Source organism: Aythya fuligula, chromosome 8, assembly GCF_009819795.1.
Source record: "Aythya fuligula isolate bAytFul2 chromosome 8, bAytFul2.pri, whole genome shotgun sequence".
Classification (NCBI taxonomy): Eukaryota; Metazoa; Chordata; class Aves; order Anseriformes; family Anatidae; genus Aythya; species Aythya fuligula.
In genome coordinates this window covers 29,936,836-29,962,782 of record NC_045566.1, presented here as the reverse complement: position 1 = coordinate 29,962,782, position 25,947 = coordinate 29,936,836, and the positions used below count along the sequence as shown (strand labels likewise).

The window sequence follows — 25,947 nt, the reverse complement described above, 5'->3', positions numbered from 1 at the left end:
CAAAAAAAAGTAAAACTACTGCAAAACTGCACAAAATAAAAGGTAGTATTAGCTTAGAGTTCAGTTCATAACTTTACAATGTGATGATTTGAATATTGCAACTCTTCATTAAAAGTGGCAAATAATAAAGGTAAAAATAAATACTGAAAACCTACTATAAACCTGATATTTTTATCTAGCCATGACCAAAAAACTTTCTAGATTTTTTTGTCCAACCAATTCAGATTTTCAGTGAAAGGAATTCTCACAGAAAATTCTCACCAGCAATTAGCAATTTCCATCCCAAGTATGTGTAGCACAGCAAGTGTGGCAGTCCTCTAATGACTTTATTTTTTTTTATTAGCAAAGGAAGACAGACAGTTGAGAACAGGTTGAGTTTCTCTAATTAGCAGTGAGCTAAGAAAAAAGCAGAAAATAATGAAATGTTTATTAGAAGGGATCACATATGTATCTGTCCAAATCCTCTCTTTTACGTTCAATTTTCTTTTGATTTTATTTCGACATGTTCAAACAGCACTTTGTTCCCTCTTTTGTTTCTCCATGTACTGTAAATTTCAGCTCTGCAGAGAAGGGCCACTCCATTCAGTGCTGCATCCACTGAAGACTTTTTTAAGCATGAGGCTCTGTGAGCAGCAGAGCTAATGATACCTGGCTTCCAGCAGGTCTGTGTCTCCTGGTTGGGTTCTCTGACGTCTAATAAGGTGTGACTGCCAATTAAAGCCTTTCCTGTGGCTGACACAGTCTTAGCAGCACTGTCCCATGTGGATTCTCAGAGGTCTAATAGAGGTGAGCTCATAGCGCTATCTCTCTTACAGTGAAGGAATGCAGGTACACACTCTTCTCTGCCTGTCTTCATTTTCTCAAAACCTGTTACAGGAATATACTTTCTAACTTCTGCCAAATTTCAAAGAAAATGACCACAAATCTCAAATGTGACTGATGATACTCAAAAGGACGTGCAAATGCATATTGAGTGTCTTTGGGAATGTAGGCTGTGGCGTTCTTTAAAACTATTTATATCTGAGACTATTTCTATCTGCATCAAAGGATTTACATCTGAAAAGCGGTTTTGCCTTAACTGTTGTTTCCTTAAAATTATTGGCAGACGTAAAGAGCCATTCTGTGAATCTGGTCTTGCTCGTACAATGTTGGTGGCCTACCACTACACCCAGCAATCTATTCTTCATTCGCCCATTTCATTGGTGAGAGAAGAATTAGCTCCAACATCTTGACTTCTCTGTAATGTGGTCAGCTTTGTACAGAGAGGTTTTGATCTTCTACCCTGAGCCACAGACTGTGTCAGAAACTTCAAGCTGTTAGCTGGTACCAAAGCCTACCTGTTCTCAGTCACAGAATCACAGAATTTCTAGGTTGGAAGAGACCTCAAGATCATCGAGTCCAACCTCTGACCTAACGCTAACAAGTCCTCCACTAAACCATATCCCTAAGCTCTACATCTAAACGTCTTTTAAAGACTTCCAGGGATGGTGACTCCACCACTTCCCTGGGCAGCTCGTTCCAGTGTCTAACAACCCTTTCTGTAAAGCAGTTCTTCCTAACGTCTAACCTAAAACTCCCCTGGCGCAACTTTAGCCCATTCCCCCTTGTCCTGTCACCAGGCACATGGGAGAACAGACCAACCCCCAACTCACTACAGCCTCCCTTGAGGTACCTATAGAGAGTGATAAGGTCGCCCCTGAGCCTCCTCTTCTCCAGGCTGAACAAGCCCAGCTCCCTCAGCCGCTCCTCGTAGGACTTGTTCTCCAGGCCCCTCACCAGCTTCGTCGCCCTTCTCTGGACTCGCTCGAGCATCTCAATGTCCTTCTTGTAGCGAGGGGTCCAAAACTGAACACAGTACTCGAGGTGCAGCCTCACCAGAGCTGAGTACAGGGGGACGATCACTTCCCTAGCCCTGCTGGCCACACAGCTTCTGATACAAGCCAGGATGCTGTTGGCCTTCTCGGCCACCTGAGCACACTGCTGGCTCATATTCAGCCGACTATCAACCATCACTCCCAGGTCCTTCTCTGCCAGGCAGCTTTCCAACCACTCATCCAGTCTGTAGCTCTGCTTGGGGTTGTTGCGCCCCAGATGCAGGACCCGGCACTTGGCCTTGTTGAACTTCATGCAGTTGACCTCAGCCCATCGGTGCAGCCTATCCAGATCCTCCTGCAGAGCTTTCCTACCCTCAAGCAGATCGACACACGCACCTAACTTGGTGTCATCTGCAAACTTACTGAGGGTGCCTGTTCTCAGTCACGATGGCTGGCAGAACATGCTCTGACAGGAACCTCTCCACTGATACAAAGCAAAGTCACCAGCCTCTGTTCCCCCATCATGTGGGTGTTCGGGCTGGCAGGGGGGCTCCTTGTGGGTCAAGGCAGGAGAGGCCCAGCCTTGCTCAGCCACAGGGACTGCGCCCTTCGGTTACGGCTTGCAGCCAGCTACCTGACTTGATTCTACTTGCACAGAGCTGAGATTAGATGCAAGGGATTACTGAGCCTTTCCTCTGCACTCAAAGGCACTGTTATTTCCCTCAAGATGAAATAAGTTGTTTCCAATTGTCATCAGCGTAAACTTAACCTGGAATTCTAATGCACTGGGCCTGCTCCAGCACTGCCCTGCTCCAGCACTCCTGTGATGTCAGTCTCTTAGTTTCTCACTCTCCATACTGTTAAATGCCATAAACAGTAATTCCTCGATGAGAATTTTTTGGCCTCATCTCATCCTCACTTATCTCAATATCAGTGTCTTCACTGACTTGAACAGACACTGAGATGGGCTTGAAAGAACACCAATTAAGTGCACAGAGAACCAGATCTCCACTTCACAGTTCTGTAGCCGTTAAAAAACAGAGAAAAATTTAATCAGTGACCTTGATGAAAACTAAAAATATATTTTTTTTTTTGGATTTTTTTTTTTTTTGAGATTGGGTTTGGGGAAATGGTAGCATCTAACATTAGGATATGACAATGTTTATGAAATGGTATTTTTTCCTATCATTTCAGTGATTATATTTTCAGAGCTTTGCTTTTATTTTCTGACACACAGGGCATTTTATACTGCGTAGAAGGGTTCCTCACAGGGTTTCGCATTTGCACAAATACAATAACAATGCTCTCTCATAGTTCAAGTCCCACTATTTTGTGATGAAAAACCTTGTTTCTTCACACACAAAGGGCCATCCTGCTGTTATAAAAATCCCCTGGCTAAATGCTTCAGTAAAATGCCTGCCGAAGAAAAAATAATAATCTAACTGTCCTGAATCCCCTGAGACTCTGGCTCCAAAGAGGTACCAACAAGAATTCTCCTTGAAAACGTTACAAAAAACGCAAGTACTCTCATAAAACAACTGCGTTCTGTGTTGGGGGGGAGATTTTATCTTGCAGAAGCCAAAAATGTCCTTATTGCTTTCCCATCATGAGTTGTCATGCTTCCAGAATGGATTTTGTTCTTTGTCAGATCCCTGGGGTCCTATGCAGAGCTGGCAGGGGGTAGGAGAGGAGGGCACAGGCAGATTCAGTGTTATGGCAGCTTGCCTCAGGGTCCAGGGTATTCCTGCTCTATTTCCTCATTTTTCTCTCATAGCTGCTTGCTGGGTTAAACCCCATCTGAGGAGGGTCATGGTGTAAGTGCAGTGGGTGTGTATGAGTTGGAGATGACAGCGCGAGGACAAAAGCAGTGCCCATAAGAAAAGGTGCTAAATCCCAGCCGGTGCTAGTGAGAGATGTAGGTGGGTGAATGGAAAAGGCAGAGTTGTGGTGTGAGTGTGCCTTGAGCCTGCAAAGTGGCAGGGGTAGGATCAATAAATTTGATTTCCCACTTCCCAGGCTAAGGGGAGACCTGGGACCAGTGAGGACCTGACCACTGCGCACAGCTGCTGTGGCATCACCTCACAGCCTGCAGGCCTGATGGGAGCAGCAGCATTACACTGCCCATTCATCGACCCTCACTGCACTGCAGCAGTGCCTTCACCTGGTCCTGATCCTGAGCACAACAGGGAGCCAGAAACAGGGCTTGGGGTAGAGCTACAGGCTGCCCCCAGGCAGGTGGGCCCACAAAAGCAGAACTATGCGGGTGGATTTTAAATTTTTGCTATGTAGAGTGCCTTACAGACAGCCATGCCTGGAGCATGCGGGGGCACGAGTGTCCTCCATACTTTGTAAGAAAAGAAATTTGTTTGAAAAGAAGCCCATATTCTTTTCAAGGTAATGACTAAAATTCAAGATTAACAAAAGTGTTCCATACCAGAATATAACGTTAAAAGACTTTACCATGAAAAATGTATACTTCAGAAGGTACCCCTTTGTTCTACTTTTTTTTTTTTTTTTTTGGTTATATCTGCTAGAAATAATGACTACAGAATCTCTTTCAACAAAAGGTCATTTATGTCAATGGACAGAACACAGAGGATCAGATCACCTGTGGTAATTGCAAATTAATGCTCTACTGCTAATGCATTAACTACACAATATTGATCTACAATTGAATCATACAGGCTACTGTGAAGTGATTTTTACTTTAATATTTTTTACGCTTTTATTGCTTTTTCCATAATGCATTTTCTCTTTCCACTGGAATTTTCTATAATCGTCTCCATTTTTAATTTCCTACAGTGAGATGACTTTGAAAAATGTATGTCTGCCTCAAAGCCTTGCAGAAATCTAACAAACCATCAATGTGACATGCTAAAGCACACACATGATGCAAAAGATGCAAAAAATCCAATATACATCTTACTTTGACAAATTGTGGCTTTAAAAAAAAAGCTCACTTTAAAGAAAACATACTTCAGCCTCACTGCAAGCCTACAGTAATGAACTGTACATCAACAAGTTGTGGCTAGACATCTCTAGAGCATTGGCTATTTGAGAAAAGTGCAGGACTGGATAAAGGAGTGCTGGATAGATACAGCTTTTTTTTTTCTTTCTTTCTTTTCTTTTTTCTTTTCTTTTCTTTTCTTTTCTTTTCTTTTCTTTTCTTTTCTTTTCTTTTCTTTTCTTTTCTTTTCTTTTCTTTTCTTTTCTTTTCTTTTCTTTTCTTTTCTTTTCTTTTCTTTTCTTTTCTTTTCTCTTTTCTTTTCTTTTCTCTGAATTTCTTGCTTTCACTGAAAAGGGATTGATTTGTGTGTGTTACAAAAAACTACAGTCTCGGGGAATCAGCCAAAGAAAAACTGAAAAGTTTCAGCATTTTCAATGAAAAATTAAAAACAAGTTTTGTTGTTGTTGTTTTCCCAACTGTTTCTGAAGTCCATAACATGGAAGAATGAGGCCATTTGCTGTATAAAAGTTTAATGCCAGATACAACTAACTACAATGATCCAGTGTGTTTTCAACATCTGATGCAAAACTTTCTTACATATGAACATTTTGTCAGTAACAACACTAAAATGTGTTCTAGCGGAGGGAATAGTACACACAGTGAATAACGAAATTCTTTCCCAGAACCATTCACTAACATACCTGCTTAATACCACTTGCAGTGGTTGTAGGAAAAATAAAAATATGGTTTACCAAGTGACTCCTGACTTGCATTCCTGTGTATGATGATTTTGTAAATGGAAAATAAATCCCCACATTTTAAAAATAAAAGCGATTGGAAAAAATAATGGAGAACTGATTGCAGGTAAAATAGCTGCAGAGGAAAACCTGATCTTGCTTTTAATGGAGGTACATTTATTATTCATAAACCTCTTCTCGAAGAGATATGCCACATGGCAATTAAATCAACTCACACAAAGCCTTCGTATTTTCCTTGTTCATGATCATCATCTTCTCCTGGTAGAGAAGACCACTCTCATTCGGCATAGCCAAGTGCAGAATGCAGTCCTGCACTGCCAAAGCCCTGGCTGTTTGCTTTCTGCCTCTGGATTAGTTTCTCATAAGGTGTTTACATGGTTTTGGAAACATAAAGTTAGAACATAAAATGCACAGCACTGGGTTAGTTTATTCACAACCACTTCCAACAGTATCCAAAGCATATACTTCAGATAAAACTATGGGATGCACATGCAATTCTCCCAGTACAATCCCAGAGCTCCTACTTAACTCAGAGACCAGCAAAATAGTGAATCTTAATACACTGAATCATTCAGTACATCACTTAATTTGATATTATGTCCAGATTCTGTACTTGCTCTGTGGTTTTGTACTGAGAAAGCAACAGGGACCTGTCAAAGCAACAGAAGTTTTCACTACTGAAGAAAGAACAACTGAGGCATTTGGTACCAAGGACAGGTGAGAGAGAAACTAGGATTCAGGGAAAAGTATATTAGCCAGCTATTCCTATGACCTTGTTGTCACGCAGACTGACAACAAGGCTTGTACTGATTCTCATAATCATAATTATGTTCCATAGATAACCTGTGAAGATAAGGTTGCCTTTTTCTGTCCATCACAACGTATCTTGCTTGAACAGCAAACAGATGTTTCAGTCTAGTCCTGGTCAAGTGTATCCCTTGTAAGAATATCTATATGGATTACCTGTCTTCCTCTCCCTTCCACTTGCCTTCCCTTAGATGAGGGAAGTATTTACGGCCTGTACTCACAATCTTGCATGAGGGTTTCTAAAGGCTTATTTTTAAATAAATGTAATTGAACTAGTTCAGACCCTCAGATAACACAGCACTTTTAGAATCCATTTATCTCAGATTAGCTTAAATGTCTTCCCTGTTTCAGTGAAACAAAAATAGGCCACTCAAACTGAGGATGGGTTTGATCCAGAGGAGTTTAAAAGCAGTTCTAGAACTGATTAAAGTTAAACTGGTGAAGCTTGAGGACAAGAAAAGAGGTTTTTTACCATCTCTGGGAAAAATCTGTTGGAAAGGGCAGAAGACCAGTATAGATCCAAGTCATTTCTGGAAGCCAGGTCCAGGGAAGTTAATCATTACTTAACAGAAAATAATGATTTAAAAACATGTAAAGCCAAAAATTCTCTCTCTTGAGCACTGACTGGGATGTCTGCATTAGATATTTCAAAATTTCCCATTGCCATTGGGGCAAACCAGCAGAAAAGAAAAGAAATAATAGAAAGTAAACAGCTAGAAAGTCTATATAAAGGAAACATGCATAAATGTCATTTTAAAACTTCATTTTTAGCCATCTAGAAACATATGTAGTAGAGGTAGAACAGAAAATCATTCCACTTTGTGTAGTTGCGATCATGTAACATTGTAACTGACAAAGCTATCAAAACTGCAGCTCTATTAGCAATAACAAATGAAATGCATGCATAGCACTAAAAACATTCCCTTGCCATTCCTACTTTTTGTAGAAAAATACTGCTTTGTAATTTGTTCCATTACTTAGTACTTATATTGAAGAAGCTCTCAGAACACCGTGTAAGAAAGGTAGATCTTTTGTCTGTTCATGAGAAAAGAAGTTTGAAGCATTCCCATACAAACTAGAAAAATAGGAGTTGTTATTAATAAAGTCAAACAACATAACAAGTCTATAAAAAAGCAGTAGGTTTCCAATTCAGCTCCTCAAATGATAACTTTTATGTACTGTGCATAAAAAAAAGTTATCGTATGATTGTTTTTTGTAACAGCAGACAAGTGACTAATATCAATAGTCACTGTGCAGAAAAGATGGTCACACTGAAACTAATTTTTAATGTCAAAGTGAACTGTGGGAATGAAACCACTCCAGCCATCCCATAGAGTGACACAAAGCCAATATCCACAGGATCCTCAGCTGCTGTTGTCTTTGATGGGAACTCCGCATTGAGGGGACAAGTATCTACCAGAATATAACAACCTATAATGGAACTATATAAGTTAATTACCACGCACTCCTTATCAACTTGTCTAACGTGTATGCCACAATGATGCCCTGGCATGCCTATTAGAACATGGTAAGGTGCTGATTTCCAGCAAATATTCTGGTGTACATACTAACAGGCTACTGACATGTTTAAAGTTTAAATCCCATAGATTATAGAAAAAAGCGGTAATATACTTATGGATAGCCTTTCCCCAGATTGGTATTGTGACACTCAAAGTCTTCTTTTGGCAATTCCTCCTCCTACTCCATCTAAAATGAATGTATTTTAGTGAGAAACATGTCTAAAAACATGAAAATTGCTTTCAGTGGTATAAAAAACCCACTATGCTAATGTTTGAAAGGAACATACATTATGCCTTTAATTACAGTTATTTAAATTCTCATGTTTTAAAGAAAAAAAAGGTACCTGTAAAACAGAAGCTCCACTGTACAGAAACTGGAGCCCACTTTCAGCAGAGTCGATGCCTCCAGTTGCTAAAATGGGAAATCCTGGAAGAGCACGGGCTATAGCAGACACTGCACGGAGGGCGATAGGCCTAATAGCATTTCCTACAGAAAACAAGAACATTTTGTTAGTAATGTGAGAGCATTCCCTGATATAATCCTTCATGACAGAAAAATCAAGAACTAACATTTAATTCTGAAATGCAGAGGTTATATTAATTATAAAAGGACATGAACTGGGTTTTAAGTGGTATTAATGCTTGTAAAAAATTATAAATTTGGATGAAAAAAAAGCAAAAATATTTGGATAACATTGCAAAGGTGGCTTGAAAATTTTAGCTGATGCTCAAATAAAACCTAGCAATGTCTGAGACAGAAAGCAATATTTCATTAAACACTGTAGACAAAGAGATCTATGATTTTACACAAAGAATTGGGTTGATTTTTTTGAACACATATGTTGCACAAGTAAGAAGGCGCATCCCATTTATTTGTGTCTGACTAAAAATTGTTTAAAAGCACCATTTCACTGCACTTGACACTTCATATATTATTTAATATGTTTCCCTTTTGGATGTTTGTAGATTCAGATAATCCTTTAAGAAAGCCCCTGATAACTATTAATATGACAGTCAGAAGCTCAAAAGAGTAAAGTAATTCATTTAGGGTTAAATCTCCACAACTGCAGCTTACATTTTCAAATGGCATACAGAGGTTGAGTCAGACAACTCCTTGTTACATGTACATGTATAGGAGTTATGGTTAAAGTCTCAATATGTTGTCTGCAACGCATCTGCTTTGGCTGCAGCCTACTGATGGTAAGCAACTATTTAAAACACTCATATAAATGTCTCTCATTAATTGATGGATGATGTAGACAGCTGACACATTCAACTATTTATTTTTAGTCTAGTTGGGATTTCTCTGGACAATTTCCTTATTCTTATAATTTCTATTTAATGTAGAGAACTTTTAGGATAATTTTATGTTATCATTGGAAAACAATACTGTAGTGTAAGGGAGGGACACATTACTCCCAGAGGAACTGGCTGGCTGCCAACCTACACAAGGAAATGGAAAAGTAAGGTGTTAGGGAACTTGGGGAAATACTATGATATGAAACACTTCTGAACATCTTCCATGGCTACTGTTATAACCTCTAAAAAGTTAACCTCCTACAAGGGCAAACAAGCAGAGGGTAAGAAAGAAAGAAAACCAATGCAATAAACTAAGGAAGTGGAAAAAGTAACAATTCAGGAGCATGGGAAGAGAGCAAACAGTAGTTACTGCACCAGCACAACTCTGCTTGGATGCCGGACCAACACTCTTGTTTCCTTCAGATAAAACCTCCTTCTTCAACCCAACTGATCTGTGTTGACATCCTTCCTCTACCCTTTGCGAGCACAGAAGCCTGCTAGCTGAATTTTTAATCTAAGAAAGTCTTTAGCAAAGATGTTTTTTTTTTTTTTTTTTTCAAGCAGCTCTGTCTCACTGAGCCCAGCATCAATCCTCCCTCCACCGTTCCCATCAGCTCTTCCTCTGAGGCAGAGTTTTCCTGGTGCCCACAAAGGACTTAGTGTCAGCTCAGGACTCTGCCCTCTAGAAACAGCCTCTGCCTTACTTCTGCATCAACTAAGACCTCTGCAGTCTAGATGGCTGGGTCAAATAAATAGGACAGTTGCACTGTCACTTTGTAAAGGAGACAGTTTATCAAGGTATTTTTCCATTGCAGAAAACTGAAATTTTGTTTGTCTTAACCATTAAAAATACTCTGCTTTCAGCTCACATTGCCTTTTACAACATATCACTGCCCTTCACTGCAACCCTGATAGACAACACTGAATTCACAGGTCATCCGGGCTCATCAGTATTACACACATTGACATTCAAAAGTGCACCTAAGCAGTCTCTACTGGCACCTGCTATGCATTCAGCACAAAATCATCTTCTTGAGCAATGGTATCTTCTGCTCATTTAGGATAGACACCTTCTCAATATATACTTAATACAATACGTCTTCCTTCTTCAAGAGCTGGCCTGCTATCAGGACACATCAGACATTCTCCAATGTCCACGTCAGTGACCAGGACTGCTCACAAGTTTTACACAGATACTTCTTGCTCATTTAACAAAGGCTACATAGGGGTATGGTGTTTTCTGCATATAAACTGCTATCTTCATATATGGGCAGCCCAACCCTGTATATTTTGGGGGTAACTAGACATTGGTTCATAAAAATTACCAATCTCACAAAAAAATGCCTTAAATAATCTAATAACATAACAAAAGAGATCACACAAAAAGAAGCTGGAGCTGAACAGAAACTTTCCACTGGACAGTAATGACTATTTGCCATCATTTGAGCTGGATCGATTGTAATGAGTTTGAAAGGAATAGAATGATTCTCTGAAAGAGGTTGGCTGCTAGTATCCAAAGAGCAAATATTACAACAGAATTGATGGCCCAGCCTTAGAACAAAGACCTGAAACAACAACAAAAAATGGAACCCAGGTGTTTACTCAGATTTATTTATGAAGTCTTTCAGAGACCATACATACTAAGACATACACTAAACAACCAAAACCATTGAAAATAACAAAAATCACTAGTTTGGAAAATTCTTCAAATATTCAGTGTTTGAAATTGAGGCTACAGGTAAGCATCAGACTTTTTATATTGCTTTCAGGCACTGACACAGCTACTCCAGAATCTCACTGTGATGAGGTAGTTATTTTTCAGAAAGGTGAAAGAACACAGAAGCTGGTAACTCTGAAATTGTGTGTCTACAGGGAAATTTCTTCCCAATCTGCATGAGTTAAAAACTGTCATCTGCCTTAAGGCATGAAGGTTTATATTCTTTTAACCCCAATGTAACTCTGAGAGTTTGCATTCAATCAGTAAGTCTTATAGACCCTTGACCTTAATGATACCCTGTAGAAAAGTTCCACATAGAAAATATTTCTAGATTATAATTGTTCCTTTTTTCAGTCTGATTAAATTAGCCACCTTCTCACTTTAATGAAGGTCTCTGTACAATGGTCAGTGAAGAAAAAGGAACAAATGACAGTTTATTTAAGGTTTCAGCACAATAGGTAATCAGAAAGGCCTTCAGTCAGCCTAAAGAAATCAAGCATATGATTTGATGAAGCCTAGCAGAGATGGCAGTAAGGCTTAGAATTTATTATGGAACACATGCTTTTTAGTAGTAGCTGCACTTGATATCCATAGCATGAGTTATTACTTACATTTGGTGATTAGGAAATTAGTTATAAATCGGTACAATCGTGAAAGTGTTCCATTCATCTATAATTCAACCAAATGAATTTAAAAACATTTCAGGAGTGCTTCTGATGAGAGTAAATAAATGGCTCTAATGACAATCAAAGAGTTGACCGAGGTGTCACCATTCATCCCAGCATTTTTTTCTTTAGCATTTGAGACAACAGAACACAGAAAGCATATCAGAACGTGCAGCCATTCTCCTGGACATTTCTCGGTCAACTGTTCAGAACCCTTCCCTTCTGTAATAAAAAGTGCTGGCCTGGAGTACATTGTCATTTACTTGTGATAGCGGATCCCATTGCCTAGCGAAATGTTGAGAAAACCTTCCAGATTAAAGAAAGAATAAATAAATAAATAAATAAAACCACACACTGTAGTGAAGCCAAACTATCATGAAACAAACAAACAAAATGGGCAATGAGTTTGACCCAGTGTCTCTATTTCCCTGCATTTTCATGTGAGTACCACAGGAAGGTAATAAATTTCATTACAGCGATTTGTGGAGAAGGAGTTTTTAAAAGGCTGAAATAAAGGAGATTTAATGCCAAATTGTAAAGGAGCTGTAAGTAGTAGTGGGACTTTGCAGAATGTTGTCTGATAAAACCAGTGGTATTTAAGAAGCTGAGATCCAAATCCAGCATGTATTTGAAAGAGTTCTCATATGCTAAAAAACAAGCGTCTACCACATACTTTGACATGTTGGTACCTGTAATTTCACTAGTTAAGCACCCGTAGCTGGGGAAACTGTTGATAGGGTACTCTCTTGATAGTAGCGGTACAGCTGCTACCAGATACTAGATATGGCTGTCATTTACCCTGCTGTAAAATAACGAGATTTAATAAACAAAGTGCATTTATCCAGACCTCAAGCAGGGGAATGAGATCTGAAAATGAAAGAGAGAAAAATATGTGGTGGAGATGATATGCTACCGTATGTTGAAAACTACTCTTTCAAATCTCTCATTACGGAACAAAGACAATTACATGAAGATTAAAGCAATGAAATAGCTATGTGACACAAAAATCCCTGATATTTTTTCTTGCTGTAAACCAAAGTGCATTAGTTTTTGTTCCTTTGTTTGTATTTGTTTGCTTTTAATAAAAGTCAGATTTTTTTTTTTTGTGACTATGAAGGACAGCAGTAGAGTAAATCCAACAGGCAGAATACATCATGAAGGAGAAGCAGAACACAGGTCCTTCAAACACTTCACCCTGTTTAGTACAGGTAGGCTGAGTTGTCTTTGCCCTGAGGACAACAGACAGATGACAAACCGATAAGAGATGTTTTTCCTGCTTATTTGTTTCATCATTTAATTTTCCTTTGGAAGTAAAAGCCCTTTACCAATGCCAGAAGGCATATTTTTTATTACAACTTTGTAAGTACTTGGAGTCCCTGTAGGACCCAGTTCTGCCAAGCACCAAAAACGTTCACCAGACTGAGGCTAGAGAGCCAAATGTAAGGCCCTCTTCAACGACAACTCTGAAGTTAACTTCAGGCAACTCTGTAGCTTTGGAAGTTCTGAGCAAAATCAGTTCAGAATTTCTTGATCCCAATGATCCACATATGGGGGCGGGGGAGAGGAAAAATAAAATAATTCTTAGTAGTCTTCAGTACTGGGCTACATTCTCACTTGCAGTGTTGTGTACAAGTAGTTTAAAATCTTTAATATACCTGAAGCAGCTCTAAATGGTCTAGGTAAAGATGATCCACAACCAGCAGAACCGAATCAATTCAGACTGCAGACTGATAACTCTGAGCCTGAATCCTGAAAGGGGCTGAATGGCCTTTATCAAACTCTATATATACAAGACAGGCAGATTTACACAAAAAGCACACCTTTGGTTAGTAGATGACATCAAAGCAAATTTTTGTAACTATGGTTACTAAATGGAATAAAAATGAATTTGGGTCATAATTCTCTCCATTTTGTGCATTGCAAAGCAAAATTTATTTTTATTTGCATTATGTTGTATTACACTTCAGTTGTTCTTTATAAATTCAATATCAGATTTAAACCACAAAGCCTAAATATTACAAAGAAAAATAAGATGATACTAAAAAACATTATGATTAATAAATTACTTTTAAACTCTATGCTGCCAAAAAAAATATCTATATAAAAAAGAAGCAACTCATCATCCTCCTTCTCTCTTTGACTACATTATCTGAAGAAAGCTGACATTGTTATCTCCCTAACTGTTAAAATTAATAAAGCTAATGACAACAGAAGCCAAGTGAACATCAAACACCAGACTTGGGCGAAAAAGCTTTACATGAGAGAATTGATCTGGGAAAGTTCAGGCATTGCAGATGATCAATCCAATCCTGCGGAAAGTAACTAGATAAGAAAGTTTGAGTATTAGGAAACAAACACAGAAAACATAGTTCTTTTTAAAGACATTTCCTGCATAATGTGTTGGCTGCCTCATACTAGTCATCGAAGTACATATATACATATATATATAACGTGCATTTGTAAACAGTCCAGGGAAACATACAAGTTATAAACAATTCATTTGCATTGCATTTCTTCTGATTGCAATTATTTTATATGTTCTTTCTCTCTCCCACCTGTAGGTGGCCACCATAAGCTACACTTATCAAATAACTCATTAGCAGGGTTTTCAATACTGTCATATCCAGATAATTAGCAATTTATTTAAATAACCAATTTCTGTGGAAATAATTGTCATGGAATGCCCTGAACCTACTTTTTATAAACTATAATAAAAGTGTTAAGATAATCCCTGACATTTGCAAATGCCATTAGTTCACCTTTCCTTTTGATAGTGCTGTGGCATTATGTTTAAACAATTACCCGATAACGCGGCAGTTTAATGAAACAGTGTAGCAACACATCCTTCAAAATGGCCAGTGAATGCATTTGTATGCAGAAGAAAATCCAACCAACAGACATGTTTAGAGAGAAAAACGATCCACATTGAGGTCCCCAAATGGGACATACAACATTCAGTGCACTAAAAAATATAGGGTGTGCCCCAACAGCAAGTTCACGATGGACCTCGCCACAGCTTTACTGGTGCACAGCACAGTATTTCTGACTCAGCTCAGGACCTGGAGAAGACTCCTTTCACTGCTCCTGATCCATTTCACAGCCTGTTCAGTCCATCACTACTTAAACATTAATAGCCACTTGCCAAAATCAGCAATAATGATGCACTATTTACTTAGGCTCTGGCTATTTCCAACCAAAACTTTAAAATATGCACTCATTTACCAAACAGAGCATTTGAGAGACTATTCATTTTATGGCACATCTCTACAACAGTTAGCCACATCTTCAATAAAATGAAACGTTAGGTAGCCATTGCCTTGATAATTTCTGAAGGGTGACTTTAGAATAAAGTTAATGACTGCAGATTTAAAACAATTTCTATCTTATTCTCAACTCAGACTCAAGAAACTGCATCGACTGACTGCATTCTACTCATTTTTGTTAGCATATCACAACTATGTATGACATTTATGCCCTGATAAAGTGATGGTGTGTTAATATTTTCTATGACAATCATTCCTCATCTCCCCCCCCCCCCCCCCCCCCGCCTTTTTTTTTTTTTTATTTTCAAAGTTTACTTCTTATTCAATTATTCTATTTGGAATACTCGTGGGTTTGAGTCCAATGTGTACCTGGAAAAAAGGCAGTAATAGTTTTGCATCATGTTTCCTTTAACAAAAATTGCCCCTAAATGCAAAAAAATGACGGAACTTTTATAAGCATAGAGGAAAAACAGTATCCTTTTTAGAATTTATTTTTACCATTTTTCAATTTCTCCCAATTATTTATGCTCTTTCAGCTGAAAGTTCATAAAATCACCAGAGTTCTCACACAATAAATGTTTAGCAGTCATTGGAGACTTCTCTCAATTAAAAAGGTTAGAATCAGAGAAAGCGAGAGGAAAAAAGTAAATTTTTCTTATCTGTAGATATTATTTATTCAGGAAGACCCGAGGGAATTTTCAACCGTATCGAACTTCAGTAGGAAAAATCAAGAGGACAGATAGAAATTGTTCTGTGATTGCTGCAAGAGCCGGTTAAACATTTTCTAACAAAGCCATTCTTTCACTGCAAGCTGCAGATCCACTAAAATCAATACTTTTGGTGATCTGCATGAAGCCCAGCAAAATGTTTTCTGTTGCAACTTATCAGCTGCTCTTTATTCATGTTTTCCAGGTTGGTATAGTAATGACAACGATAAAAGCAGTGCTAATGAGGTATGCTCCCAGCATAGCACGAGGAAAAGGACACATGCATTAGACCAGCATAAAAGTGTGATAGGCCATCTAAGAAATACTGTCCACAGTTACCACACTAAAATGTTGCAACCATTGCAGGGGCACAGAAAAGTTCCTGACAAATTCTGCTGGGTAATGCTCTCCCCTGAAAGATGTGAGTGTTTCACTTCAGCACCCGAAGTCTCGCTGCCCTCTTATTCCAGTGCAGAGGCAGATGTGTTTAACTCCAAGTCCAGTAGAAGGGTTTGTGGCTATTTACCCAGAAGCTTACAGATCTGTTCAAAGGCAGCATTGCCCCTGTCAGCCTCAGAGGCAGTGCTACCTTTGTTTGAGCTGGCTTTAACCTCCTTAACAACAACAACTACCACGGTCAACATGACCCTGGCGCCAGAAAGCAGGACGTGCGTGTGTCCAAGTGTCTGTGTGGGTACTGTAGTGCATACATAATTCTGACCATACGAAGGCAATTTAGTACATCTGAGTAAGGACACACTGGCAGAGTGGCTACTGACTGCTGAGCAGGGCGCTGAGGCTTCCACAGTGTTTTTAAAAATAAAAGCTTTACTGAAAATGCAGCACAGCAACTTTGCAGGTTATTTACAAAACCTGAAGTATATCTTATCCTGTTTAATACTCATTGGTCTGGGAAGTCCATTGCAGCAAGGGAAGCAGAGCTTAAGAAAGAACAGCAAATTAAAGAACGCAGGTAACCAGAAAGCTTACATGAAGTATTTCCTTTTGCCTTTACATAACTCATTACCAGACTTATCCCATTTTGAGGTTTATCTATTTTATCCAGTTGGTACCCTCTAGTAATACACAATCTTATGTATGTATCTATTTGTATCTATTTATATATTAAAAATACAAAAAAACTCGTAAGATAGCATGAACATAAAATTTTTGTGAGACAAATGACTTCAGTTCAGCTGAAAGCACTGTATTTCCCTGTGTAATAGTGTGTCTACACACACATCTGCCATTTTATTATTACATATCTATATAATCTGTGTGAGTATATATATACACGTATACTCAGTAGATATATTTCCATATTCACATATACATAAAACAGTGGATGACACGTCCCCTGATAAAACCTGTTATTTCAACACTTCAAGTGAAAAGTGTTAAAATAAATGGCTCATCACATACAATGTGTTAAAATAAATGTTTATTTCAACACTGTGTGTATCATAGCCATTTATTTCAACACTTCCCGTTTCTCAAGACTCACACAACCAAGAGTAGGAGATCTGATAGCTATAGCTAAGGTAGTTGAAGCACACAGCCTTACTCATCTGCTTGCCATAGGATGAGTAGGAAGTTAGCTGACACTTTTTTTCTCCCAGCAATAAATGGAAACTACCTACCTTGACTGTTCATGGGGATCTGCATGTGTCTGTTAGCTGGTGGGCTACATCATGATTTGGAAAGAAAAAGCCATATCAGAGTTTGTTGAGAGGGTTGGAAAGCAAGCTGCTGCTATCAGGGCAGCATTTGGAAAGGAAGAAGTGTATGGGGACTTTTGACAATTTCACTTTGCAATTTTGGAGTTTGACTCAAAGTTATCCGGGCAGACAAGGATTCAGGTGAACAAGAACAAAATGTGGAGCTGTTCATGCTGAAGGATGAAAGGGACATGATTTTTGCAGGAGCAACTGTAATTTGGTGATCAAATTATGAGTTAGGACAGAACAGCTGTGTTCCCTCCTTATCCTGCTGAAAATAGTTTCTTGGGAGGATTCTTCAGGTCCCAAGACTTGCCTTATTTATTTTAATACAGTACCTGCAGGATCTTAGGAACAGGAGCTTTCCAAATTTTAGTTGTCTCTACAGCACAAATATAGTCATTGGGAGCTATGTGTTAATGTGTTTAGATTAGATCAACATGTGAAACTGCTCCTACAAGCTGAGCTTGGACATTACATTGTATGGCAGTGTTAAACTAGCATGACTTTCTTTCTCTACCTTATTTAGTGAGGAAAGCACTAGAAAATAATATTCCCTGGTAGCTCCTGCTGGAGCCGGAGGGCATTCTTCCTTTATAGATCAGTTTCAGTAAGGGACAGAGGCAGGATGAGGGTGAAGAAATTTAAATAATTAAGCAACATGCACAAAGACTCCATGAACTACCAGTCCCCTCCAAGCAGTATTTACAGCTAACTTGCCTGCAATGTCTCTTTACAGCTTTCCTCCCTTTGAAAAACACACAAAGCATGATTAGGCTCTAGCAAGACAGTGTGGCCTTAAGAAGATAAACACTTCACGGGGGGTTCTCATTTTTTTTCTATTTTCTTCCCTGAAATTGCAGATCTGTGTGCTGGTCTGGACAGAGCACAAACCTACAAACTGAACTAACAAAACGTTAGTGAAGACTTCAACCAGGACACCCTGTCAGAAGACTGTTTTGCACCCAGTCAATGAAAGACCGAGACCACAGTTTCATCAACACACAAATAAAGTTACTGCCTCAAGCCAAGCCACTCCACAGCGCTAGTTGCCGATATTCAAACATCTCTCTTCCTACAAAGTTTTCTTTGTCCAATGTCACCTTTGGCAGATAAAACACTATAATCATTCTGCAGCAGAATACAATGCAATGAAAGTTCTCGAGGAAAAAAATGTTTTCATTCTTTCACTTTCTTCAGATGTGATTAGTTCCAGAAAAAGGAGGTATCATCACTCCTTTGAAGGCACCGTATGTTATAAGATTGGTCCTCAGAAGTTGGCAACATGTAATAACAGTGCTTTATTCCTAAACATCAATCAGTTTCAAGAATGGCAGTTGCTCACAGAACAGTAATAATGGAAATATTCAGCTAATAACTACTGTAGACATTAAAACACTGTATGACAGATGTGAAGTGCTCGTTACACAAGAACACTTTCTCATAATTACAGTTTTATAACTAGGTACATAAGTTTCTAAATATTTAGTTCCTTATCCACCTGTATTTCTGTAATGAAATTTGCATGACAATACTTAGTTATCTGTAAAAGAAAAGGACCCTCCACCCCCACAGCGAGTCGATACTTTGGCTTTAGCTGAGACCTTGGCTGTGCAGGGATGACAGTTGTAAAGACAGGGCTTTTCTTCTGTTTCTTCCTTTTAATAACCTTCACAGTTACAGGAGGTTTCATGCCACTTCTCTAGCTGAGTGTACAGTGAGCTGAAGAGCTAACATCTTAATGGAAAGTGAAATAATAGCATGCCTGTGCTGTGTAAACTACCCGTGACATAAAGGAAGTGCAAACCTTATTTGTGGAGGCCTTTACTAGCTTTGGATATATTATCCAGGGTTAGTAATTAAAACATGTTTATATCAGTCCTACCTTTATATCAGCCACACAGCTCAGTGCTGGTTTCAAGATGAAATTACACACCTGTATCTTAACTCTGCCTTCTGCATTAATAAAAAAATAACAGCATTAATAGGCTTAAACACTCATTTATTTTATGTATTCAGAGCAACATAAGGGGATGCAAGGGAATTCAGTGCGTTGCTCTGTCAGATCATTTTAATTGTTATCCAATGAGGGCAGCTCAGAGGGTGAGTAAGGGACTTAATTTATGTACTTACTCATCCCCTTGGCTTCCACTGAAGAAAAACGATAGCAACAAAACTCTAAACTGCATTCACTGGTCTTCAGTGATCAAAGTAAAGGCCAATTAACACAAAGCCAGGGGCCCACGTGTGTTTGTTGATTTTAAATACTCCTAGAACACACATTGGTACTACTAAAAATATACCAGCAATATTTTGCACGTATGCAGTGCCTTTTTGGAGAGAATATCCAAATGCTATACAAAGGTATAACATTTTTATCTCAAAAGACAAAAATGCAAGAGAAGTCCTGGAGAGGAAATGTGTGTGTGAGGAGTGAAAAATTTCACCTGCAAATATTAGGCAGCTGGCAGTCCTCCTGGTTACAAATCCCTTGTCCCGGGTCATCATATTGCCCTTTTCGCTAAAACTGTTGGTAATTTGGGGGATCTTATTTTACAGATAACCTCTCTAAATCAACTAAAGCAGGCTGCTTTTAGAAGCAAATCATACACTGATGTCCTGGTCCTCAGCACCTTATTCTGTGCATTTTCATGCGTGAATTTTTATGCACACTCAAAACACAACCTCAAGCACAGGAATAAGTCTGCTCACAGAAGCATACAGGGCTGTTGTTGACTAGTGCTGTCATCCATAAAAGAATTATGTTCTCCTTCCTTCCTCTTTTTCTTTAATCTAAAATAAAATGTACCTGAAAATTCATTCACTCTGGGAGCAATATCTTTGGGCAAAACTGGCTTGCTTCCTTGTTCTTCTGGGTGACAGAATTACTAGGAATTCTGAAGGTTATTTTAAACAATCAATGTACGTATGAAAACTAAGTGATCCCACTTGCGTGAGCTATCACTGCAATAATACTGTGTGTGGAGTGCTCAAAGAATACAACTCACAAAAGCATAAATGTTCCACATGAAATTCTAACACATCTGCTCAGCACTGAAAAGCCAGCATTTAAGTCCAAAGCACTAAAAAGCATAGACAAGTGCATTTTTGGAATCAAAACAAATGCTGGTAATTTAAGAAAATACTATGAAGCACACAAAGACTGTACAATGCCATATGTTGCACAATGCATCTGGTAATCAATTTAGTCCATGTGCCAAATTTACTAGAAGCCCAAATAGGCTTAAGTTCTTTATTCAGAAATTCAAAAAGTAAACTAGAAGCATTATAAACACACTGCACTTACAATTAGAAAAGAAGTGGATTTTTCTTTCTAGTTACATAATACAAATAAAAATTAATCTCCTAAATTATATCCCATAATGAATACATGTCCAAGCTTCACTTTTGATCAACAGCTTTCACAGACTCACAGTTTTAGGACATGGTCTGTTGCACAGCGTAAGAGATAAATGTGATTTTTAAATTATTTTTCATTCAGTGTTTATTTCTGTTTCGGAGGTTTGAAGTCATGAAGGTTTTATGCTGTCTTTTGTGATTCTATTCACAATATGTTACTGAAGATGTCATCAAACACAGACGTACGAGAAATCTTGCGTGTACTGTAGTCCTAAATCAAATATGAATTCACTGTTACAGTATTAAAAATACAGTGGAGATCCCTAATTTAAGTGGACAGCACCTATAAAGGCACCTATAAAGCCAAAATAAATGGAGTAGGATAATAGTTTTCAGACTTGGGTTACAGTGTCAATGCAGAGACTCGAGCTGTGTTAACTCACCAAGCTTGATCTTGCTTGCCAGAGCATGCTTGTCAATATTTAGCTCACAGGGAGCATGTCACGAGTCTTTACAAAAACTAGCTTAAATACAAAATACTATAGCTGCTGCTGTGATCCTTTTCCTAACACTGAGATTAACTTTTTGAAACTTGTTTTCAGCTTTTTAAACCAGAAAATGTGTGCCATATACCTACTGTAACAAGAACATGAGAAATGGCTTTAAGGGATTGCAATGTTGTTATAAGGGTTTATTAAAATACAGAAAAACACCAGATGCTTTACGTTAACTGATTGGAAGATATTTCCATGTCAAACATACAAACATCACTTTCTCCTGTGACACTCTTTGTGCCACCATGCCTCCTTTTGCCCGACAAGCCTTTGTCTCAGCCAAGTGAATCTTATTCATGAGAAACAGAGAGAAATAGAAATGGATGTTGGAGACGTGCAAGTTTGGAAAACAGATTGTAAGAGTGACTAATTTCCTTTGTTTCTGAAGACTTTTATCACCCCGTGCTATCCACCTTTACCTAGAAACTGGGGGTGTTCTCAGAGCTGCAAGATAGCAAGCCTGAGATGGAATGAAATCTCCATGCCAGCCCATTTAGCAAGGGAGCTCCTTGATAAAATTCCTCTTGACAGGACAGAACAAGATTCGCCATGACTTCCCTGCCTCCAGCAGGGTCTTCCTCCTCTCTGGGTAACTGCCAGGGACGGATCCTTTAATACGTATTTATGAACAACAAAGATGTAAACAATCTCTTAATTTGCCCAATAACCTAGATGGTACCATGTAGCAGGTATTTTCTAAATATTTCTTCCAGCTCCTATTTGGAGGTCTGAATTCTTCAAACCCCATCTTCTGTAAGTTCTGAAGAAGCTCCTTAATTTGTAAGAAAAAGCAACTGATTCTTAAATACCTTGTCTGGCAACACCTTCTCTGCAAGTGCTCCTGATAAACAGAGTTTATCAGGGCCTAGAATGAGAAGATTTCTCTGAGTACTGCCTTTTAAAATCTAAACAGCTCTCAAGTGGGCATATATCCAGAAATCAGTGAAAACGCTGCCAAAGCTGGTGTAATCAATACACAGGCAGCTGACATGGCATTAACAGTGTAAGCACAACAATAAATGACAGGGAGTAAGATAAGCTCAGCCCAGCCAAAATGGACTGGAGTAATCATACATACTTCTGAAAATCAGTACGTCACTCAGGAGGGCCATGGAACACATACAAATGGCCAGACACAACCATAACACGGTTAACCACGTACTCCTCGGCAGGCCTGCTGGTGAAACAAATCGCAGCTTTCTCCCTCGTTTGAGCTGCCAGTAACAAAGTTCTCCACAGCATCAGCCTTACCTCTGTGCTGAGTCGGGTACAGTACCGCACATTTCACTGCCAGACCTCACGCCATTAAGAACGCCCTCTCTGCAGAGCTGCCACAGCTGCACTGTGGATTTGTGCGTCTTGCTCTGAAAGAGTGGGGCACTGCACTCAGCAGTTCTCACTCAGCTCTCATTTAAACCAAATAATGTTGGCTAAATCCCTTACTACGAGTGTCCTTTGGGATCTGAACAGGACTTAGCGCTAAGATGGTTATACATTACATGTTAATAGGGAAGACATTTGCAATTACCTTGCAACATAGATGTTGCAAATTGTTTATAAATTGGAAAAACAGATGACTACAGCAGGTTTCCTAAAAGATTTTGTACGGTATGTTTGTGAGCAGCATATTTGTGTAGCTCCTTCCATACAATGATATGCCTGCATGAAAAGGCATATTAAAATGCAGATCCTTTAGCTGACTACTATATATTAGTTGCACTCTTTTGAAAGGTTAAAAAAAAAAAAAAAAAGAGTTCTGATAGTTGTGAAACACTTTTATAAATGCTTCTGGCAATAACTCATAAGGGATGAAGCAATGCCCAGTGAAATACAAACTTAGGATCTACTCAGTTAAACAAATATGCTATATTTTGTGTTCTGTATTTTATAAGTGAAGTTAGTGTTAGGATTTATTCATCACTGAAGATACTAAAAATACAGAATGTTAGAAGGATTTAGGTGAATAAAGATGTGTTCACTATGGCAAGTTCATTACAAATCATAGCTAATCAGTGAAGGTTCCTCCTATATGGAAGCAGGACAACAGGAGTAACTGCTTAAGGATGTCCTTTTGACACTGCTGGATGTAAAGTAAAGCCCTGGGTTTAGTTGTTTATTTATTTAGTTATTCAGTTATTTATCCCCTGCCCCTCTCCATCCCTTGTATCTGATTGTCAAAGTATCCTGCAACTGGGTTAACCTAAGCAACCTATGCTGCTTAGTGCAGTTTCATGTAACTGAAGCCTTCTCTTCAAGCCACTTCCATTTCTGTAAAACACCAGTTGTGTTTTATAGATAGCAAGAAGAGTGGGAGTCCCAATATCCTGACAGAGATGCCTCAGACACTGAGGTTACCAGAGGTACTGAGCTACAGAAGTTGGGTTATCCTGAGAGTGGTGGTGGTATCCTGAGGCTGAAAGACAGCAGCCAGTTGGCCTGTCCTGCAAGCACAGCTGTCCCACAGAAGAGAAGAAAGAACAGCATGAAGCTTCATGTTAACAGATGTTAAATAAGAAGTCATTTTCTATTTATTTGTTGGCTCATATTTTGATGTTAAGCGTATTGCAAAATCTTTATTTTTCAACCATATCAACCCTGCTGCTGACTTGGATAGGGAGTATAAAGTAGCAGAAAAGACAATTATGGGCCCCATTCAATCAACAGCAGGGAACCTGTAACACCGACGTATGTTCACATAAATTTGGAACCCATTTCATTTCTCAGCTCTTTCCTTCTGTCACCTATACTGAAGCTCACTAAAGTCTCATAATCTGTATGCAAGTTTGAATCCATGTAACACTGCAACAAAGCTCTGCAGACCTGCGGGTCAACTTGAACACTGCCACCTAAAATTATCTTCTTGTGCTCTAGCCCACGGTCACGTGTTACTTAAATGACCTCCAAAATGAATTGTAATAAGTTTTTAATGATAGAAATATATATATACATGTATTTGTTGTTGTTGTTCCAACACAGTAATCTCCTAAATATATGACACAAAAATATCCTGAGATTTTTTCGTGAGCATTTGCTTAAAATTGAAAGAGGTGATCATAAAAGAAAGAGAGACATACACCCACAGACCTGACAGACACGGAAAGACCATCAACCAGTGCTGACAAAGGACAATGTCAACGGGTTCAATCTTGTTGATATTAACAGTCCTCACCAGGTTGTAGTGTACATATGGTACATTCATCACTGCACATTACTGCAAACAAGTTTAAATACAGGCCCCTGTACTATCAGCCTGCTTTAAAATGCTGTCGCTTTTCTCTTTCTTCATCAATTCATTCCCATTCTTTGTTAATCAGACTATGTCTCTAAGTCGCTAACTACACAAGCACCCTTTACTTAACCATGTCAATCTGCATGATTATATGAACTGATTTCCCATTTATCTAGCTGCAGGCAGATTAAAACCACACATTCTTTCACCCGCGCTAGGACAAGCTAGGCCACAGTCTTTTTTTTTTAATACCATATTACATCTGAATAGAATTTCTGGTTTTATCTGAATCATTGTCTGACATTAGTAAGACTTGATAGCCTAATGGTTATCGATTCATGTATATATATATATCTATATATTTAAAAATTAAAAAAAAGACTTTTTGGAAATGAGTAATTCCAAATGGACATATTATATATGAAACAGGATGTAAAAAAGCAAATCCAGAGTACTCAACAACAGTGGTTTAAAGATTAATCAAATTACAGGCTATTGAAACTGCAGAATACACCTGGTTGCATTTCAGAGCCCTAAACAGACTAGAAACAGTTAATGATGATTTGATGGTTTTCTAGGAGTTTGAAACAAATGCTTGGCTTTTAGTCTGAGACCAATGCTGGACATTTCTGTCTGATGCTTGGGGGATTCAGCCAACTAACAGATACATTTGGTGAAGAATCTCATTCTAGTCATGCCCTCCCTTCCTAATTTCCCTTTTCACTGTTTTGTCGTCTTTGCCTGTTCCTCAGGGAACTGAGTGATTGATAGCCTAATCCAATGACTGTATTACAGCTGCCTCAACTTGGACTCTTTTCCTTATCATTAGCAGTTAGCCTATGGTTAAATTCACAGCTCACTGCTTGGTACAACCCCTGAGATTTAAGGGTCTGGCCTTTAGAAAATATTTAACATAAAATTGAAATCTTGACATACTGAGAATTCAGTTCTCTGCAAGGTTTCTTTAATTAATCCAATGTACTGTACCATTGTTCTATATGAGACTGTGACATGGTGAACTGTTACTGACGCTCACAGAGATGTGTAATTCTAAATTAAACACTCACTTACATGTACCTACACTGCATTTGTTTCCCAAGTACATGTGCACAAAAGTGAAAATTTAAATGCAATCTATAACAATAATAAAATACAAACCAATTACATTTCAAGAGTAAAGACATTTCATTCAGTTCAAGCTTGGAATGAGCTTTTTTCAAAGTACGAGGAGAAAACACATCTTTGTTCAAAAGCTGTGTGTAAAGACCAATACTTCATTCTTCTTCAGGACTCATTTAATCTTTTGGCAAATTAAATCAATTATGATCATTTTTCATCATCTACAAATGGCACCTGTGATAGAAGCGTAAAATGTTTTTTTTTGTGGAAAGAAAATGTCTAAAAATATTAAAAGTGGAGAAAATATCCTTAGTCTCTGACCTTATCTGGAGAATAATACTTATTTTTAAATAGCTATGGGAAGGATGTAGACCTTGATCTATGCTGTAAACCTTTGCCCTACTTCCAGTCAGTCGATGAGCTGCAAGCTTCTATGAAAATGGCAGCTGAGTCCCAGATGAAAAATTATG

The 25,947-nt window shown here is 38.5% G+C and overlaps 1 protein-coding gene and 1 long non-coding RNA gene across 5 annotated transcripts in view; one reads left to right on the top strand and one right to left on the bottom strand.

Moving 5' to 3' along the window:
* Positions 1-25,947, bottom strand: part of DPYD (dihydropyrimidine dehydrogenase) — a 341,675-nt gene that overhangs the window by 55,643 nt on the left and 260,085 nt on the right. The window contains exon 19 of one of the 2 annotated variants that reach the window (XM_032192196.1): positions 8,191-8,333. In XM_032192196.1, coding sequence (XP_032048087.1) covers positions 8,191-8,333 — 143 coding nt within the window. Of the gene's footprint in view, positions 1-8,190; positions 8,334-13,801; positions 13,850-25,947 lie in introns of those variants that run through there. The other variant, XM_032192197.1, reaches the window with a different exon arrangement.
* LOC116491844 overlaps positions 1-25,947 on the top strand; it is a 106,766-nt gene that overhangs the window by 73,486 nt on the left and 7,333 nt on the right. For 2 of the 3 annotated variants that reach the window (XR_004253538.1, XR_004253539.1), the window contains exon 3: positions 18,079-24,882. This is a non-coding gene — a long non-coding RNA (uncharacterized LOC116491844). Of the gene's footprint in view, positions 1-18,078; positions 24,883-25,947 lie in introns of those variants that run through there. The other variant, XR_004253540.1, reaches the window with a different exon arrangement.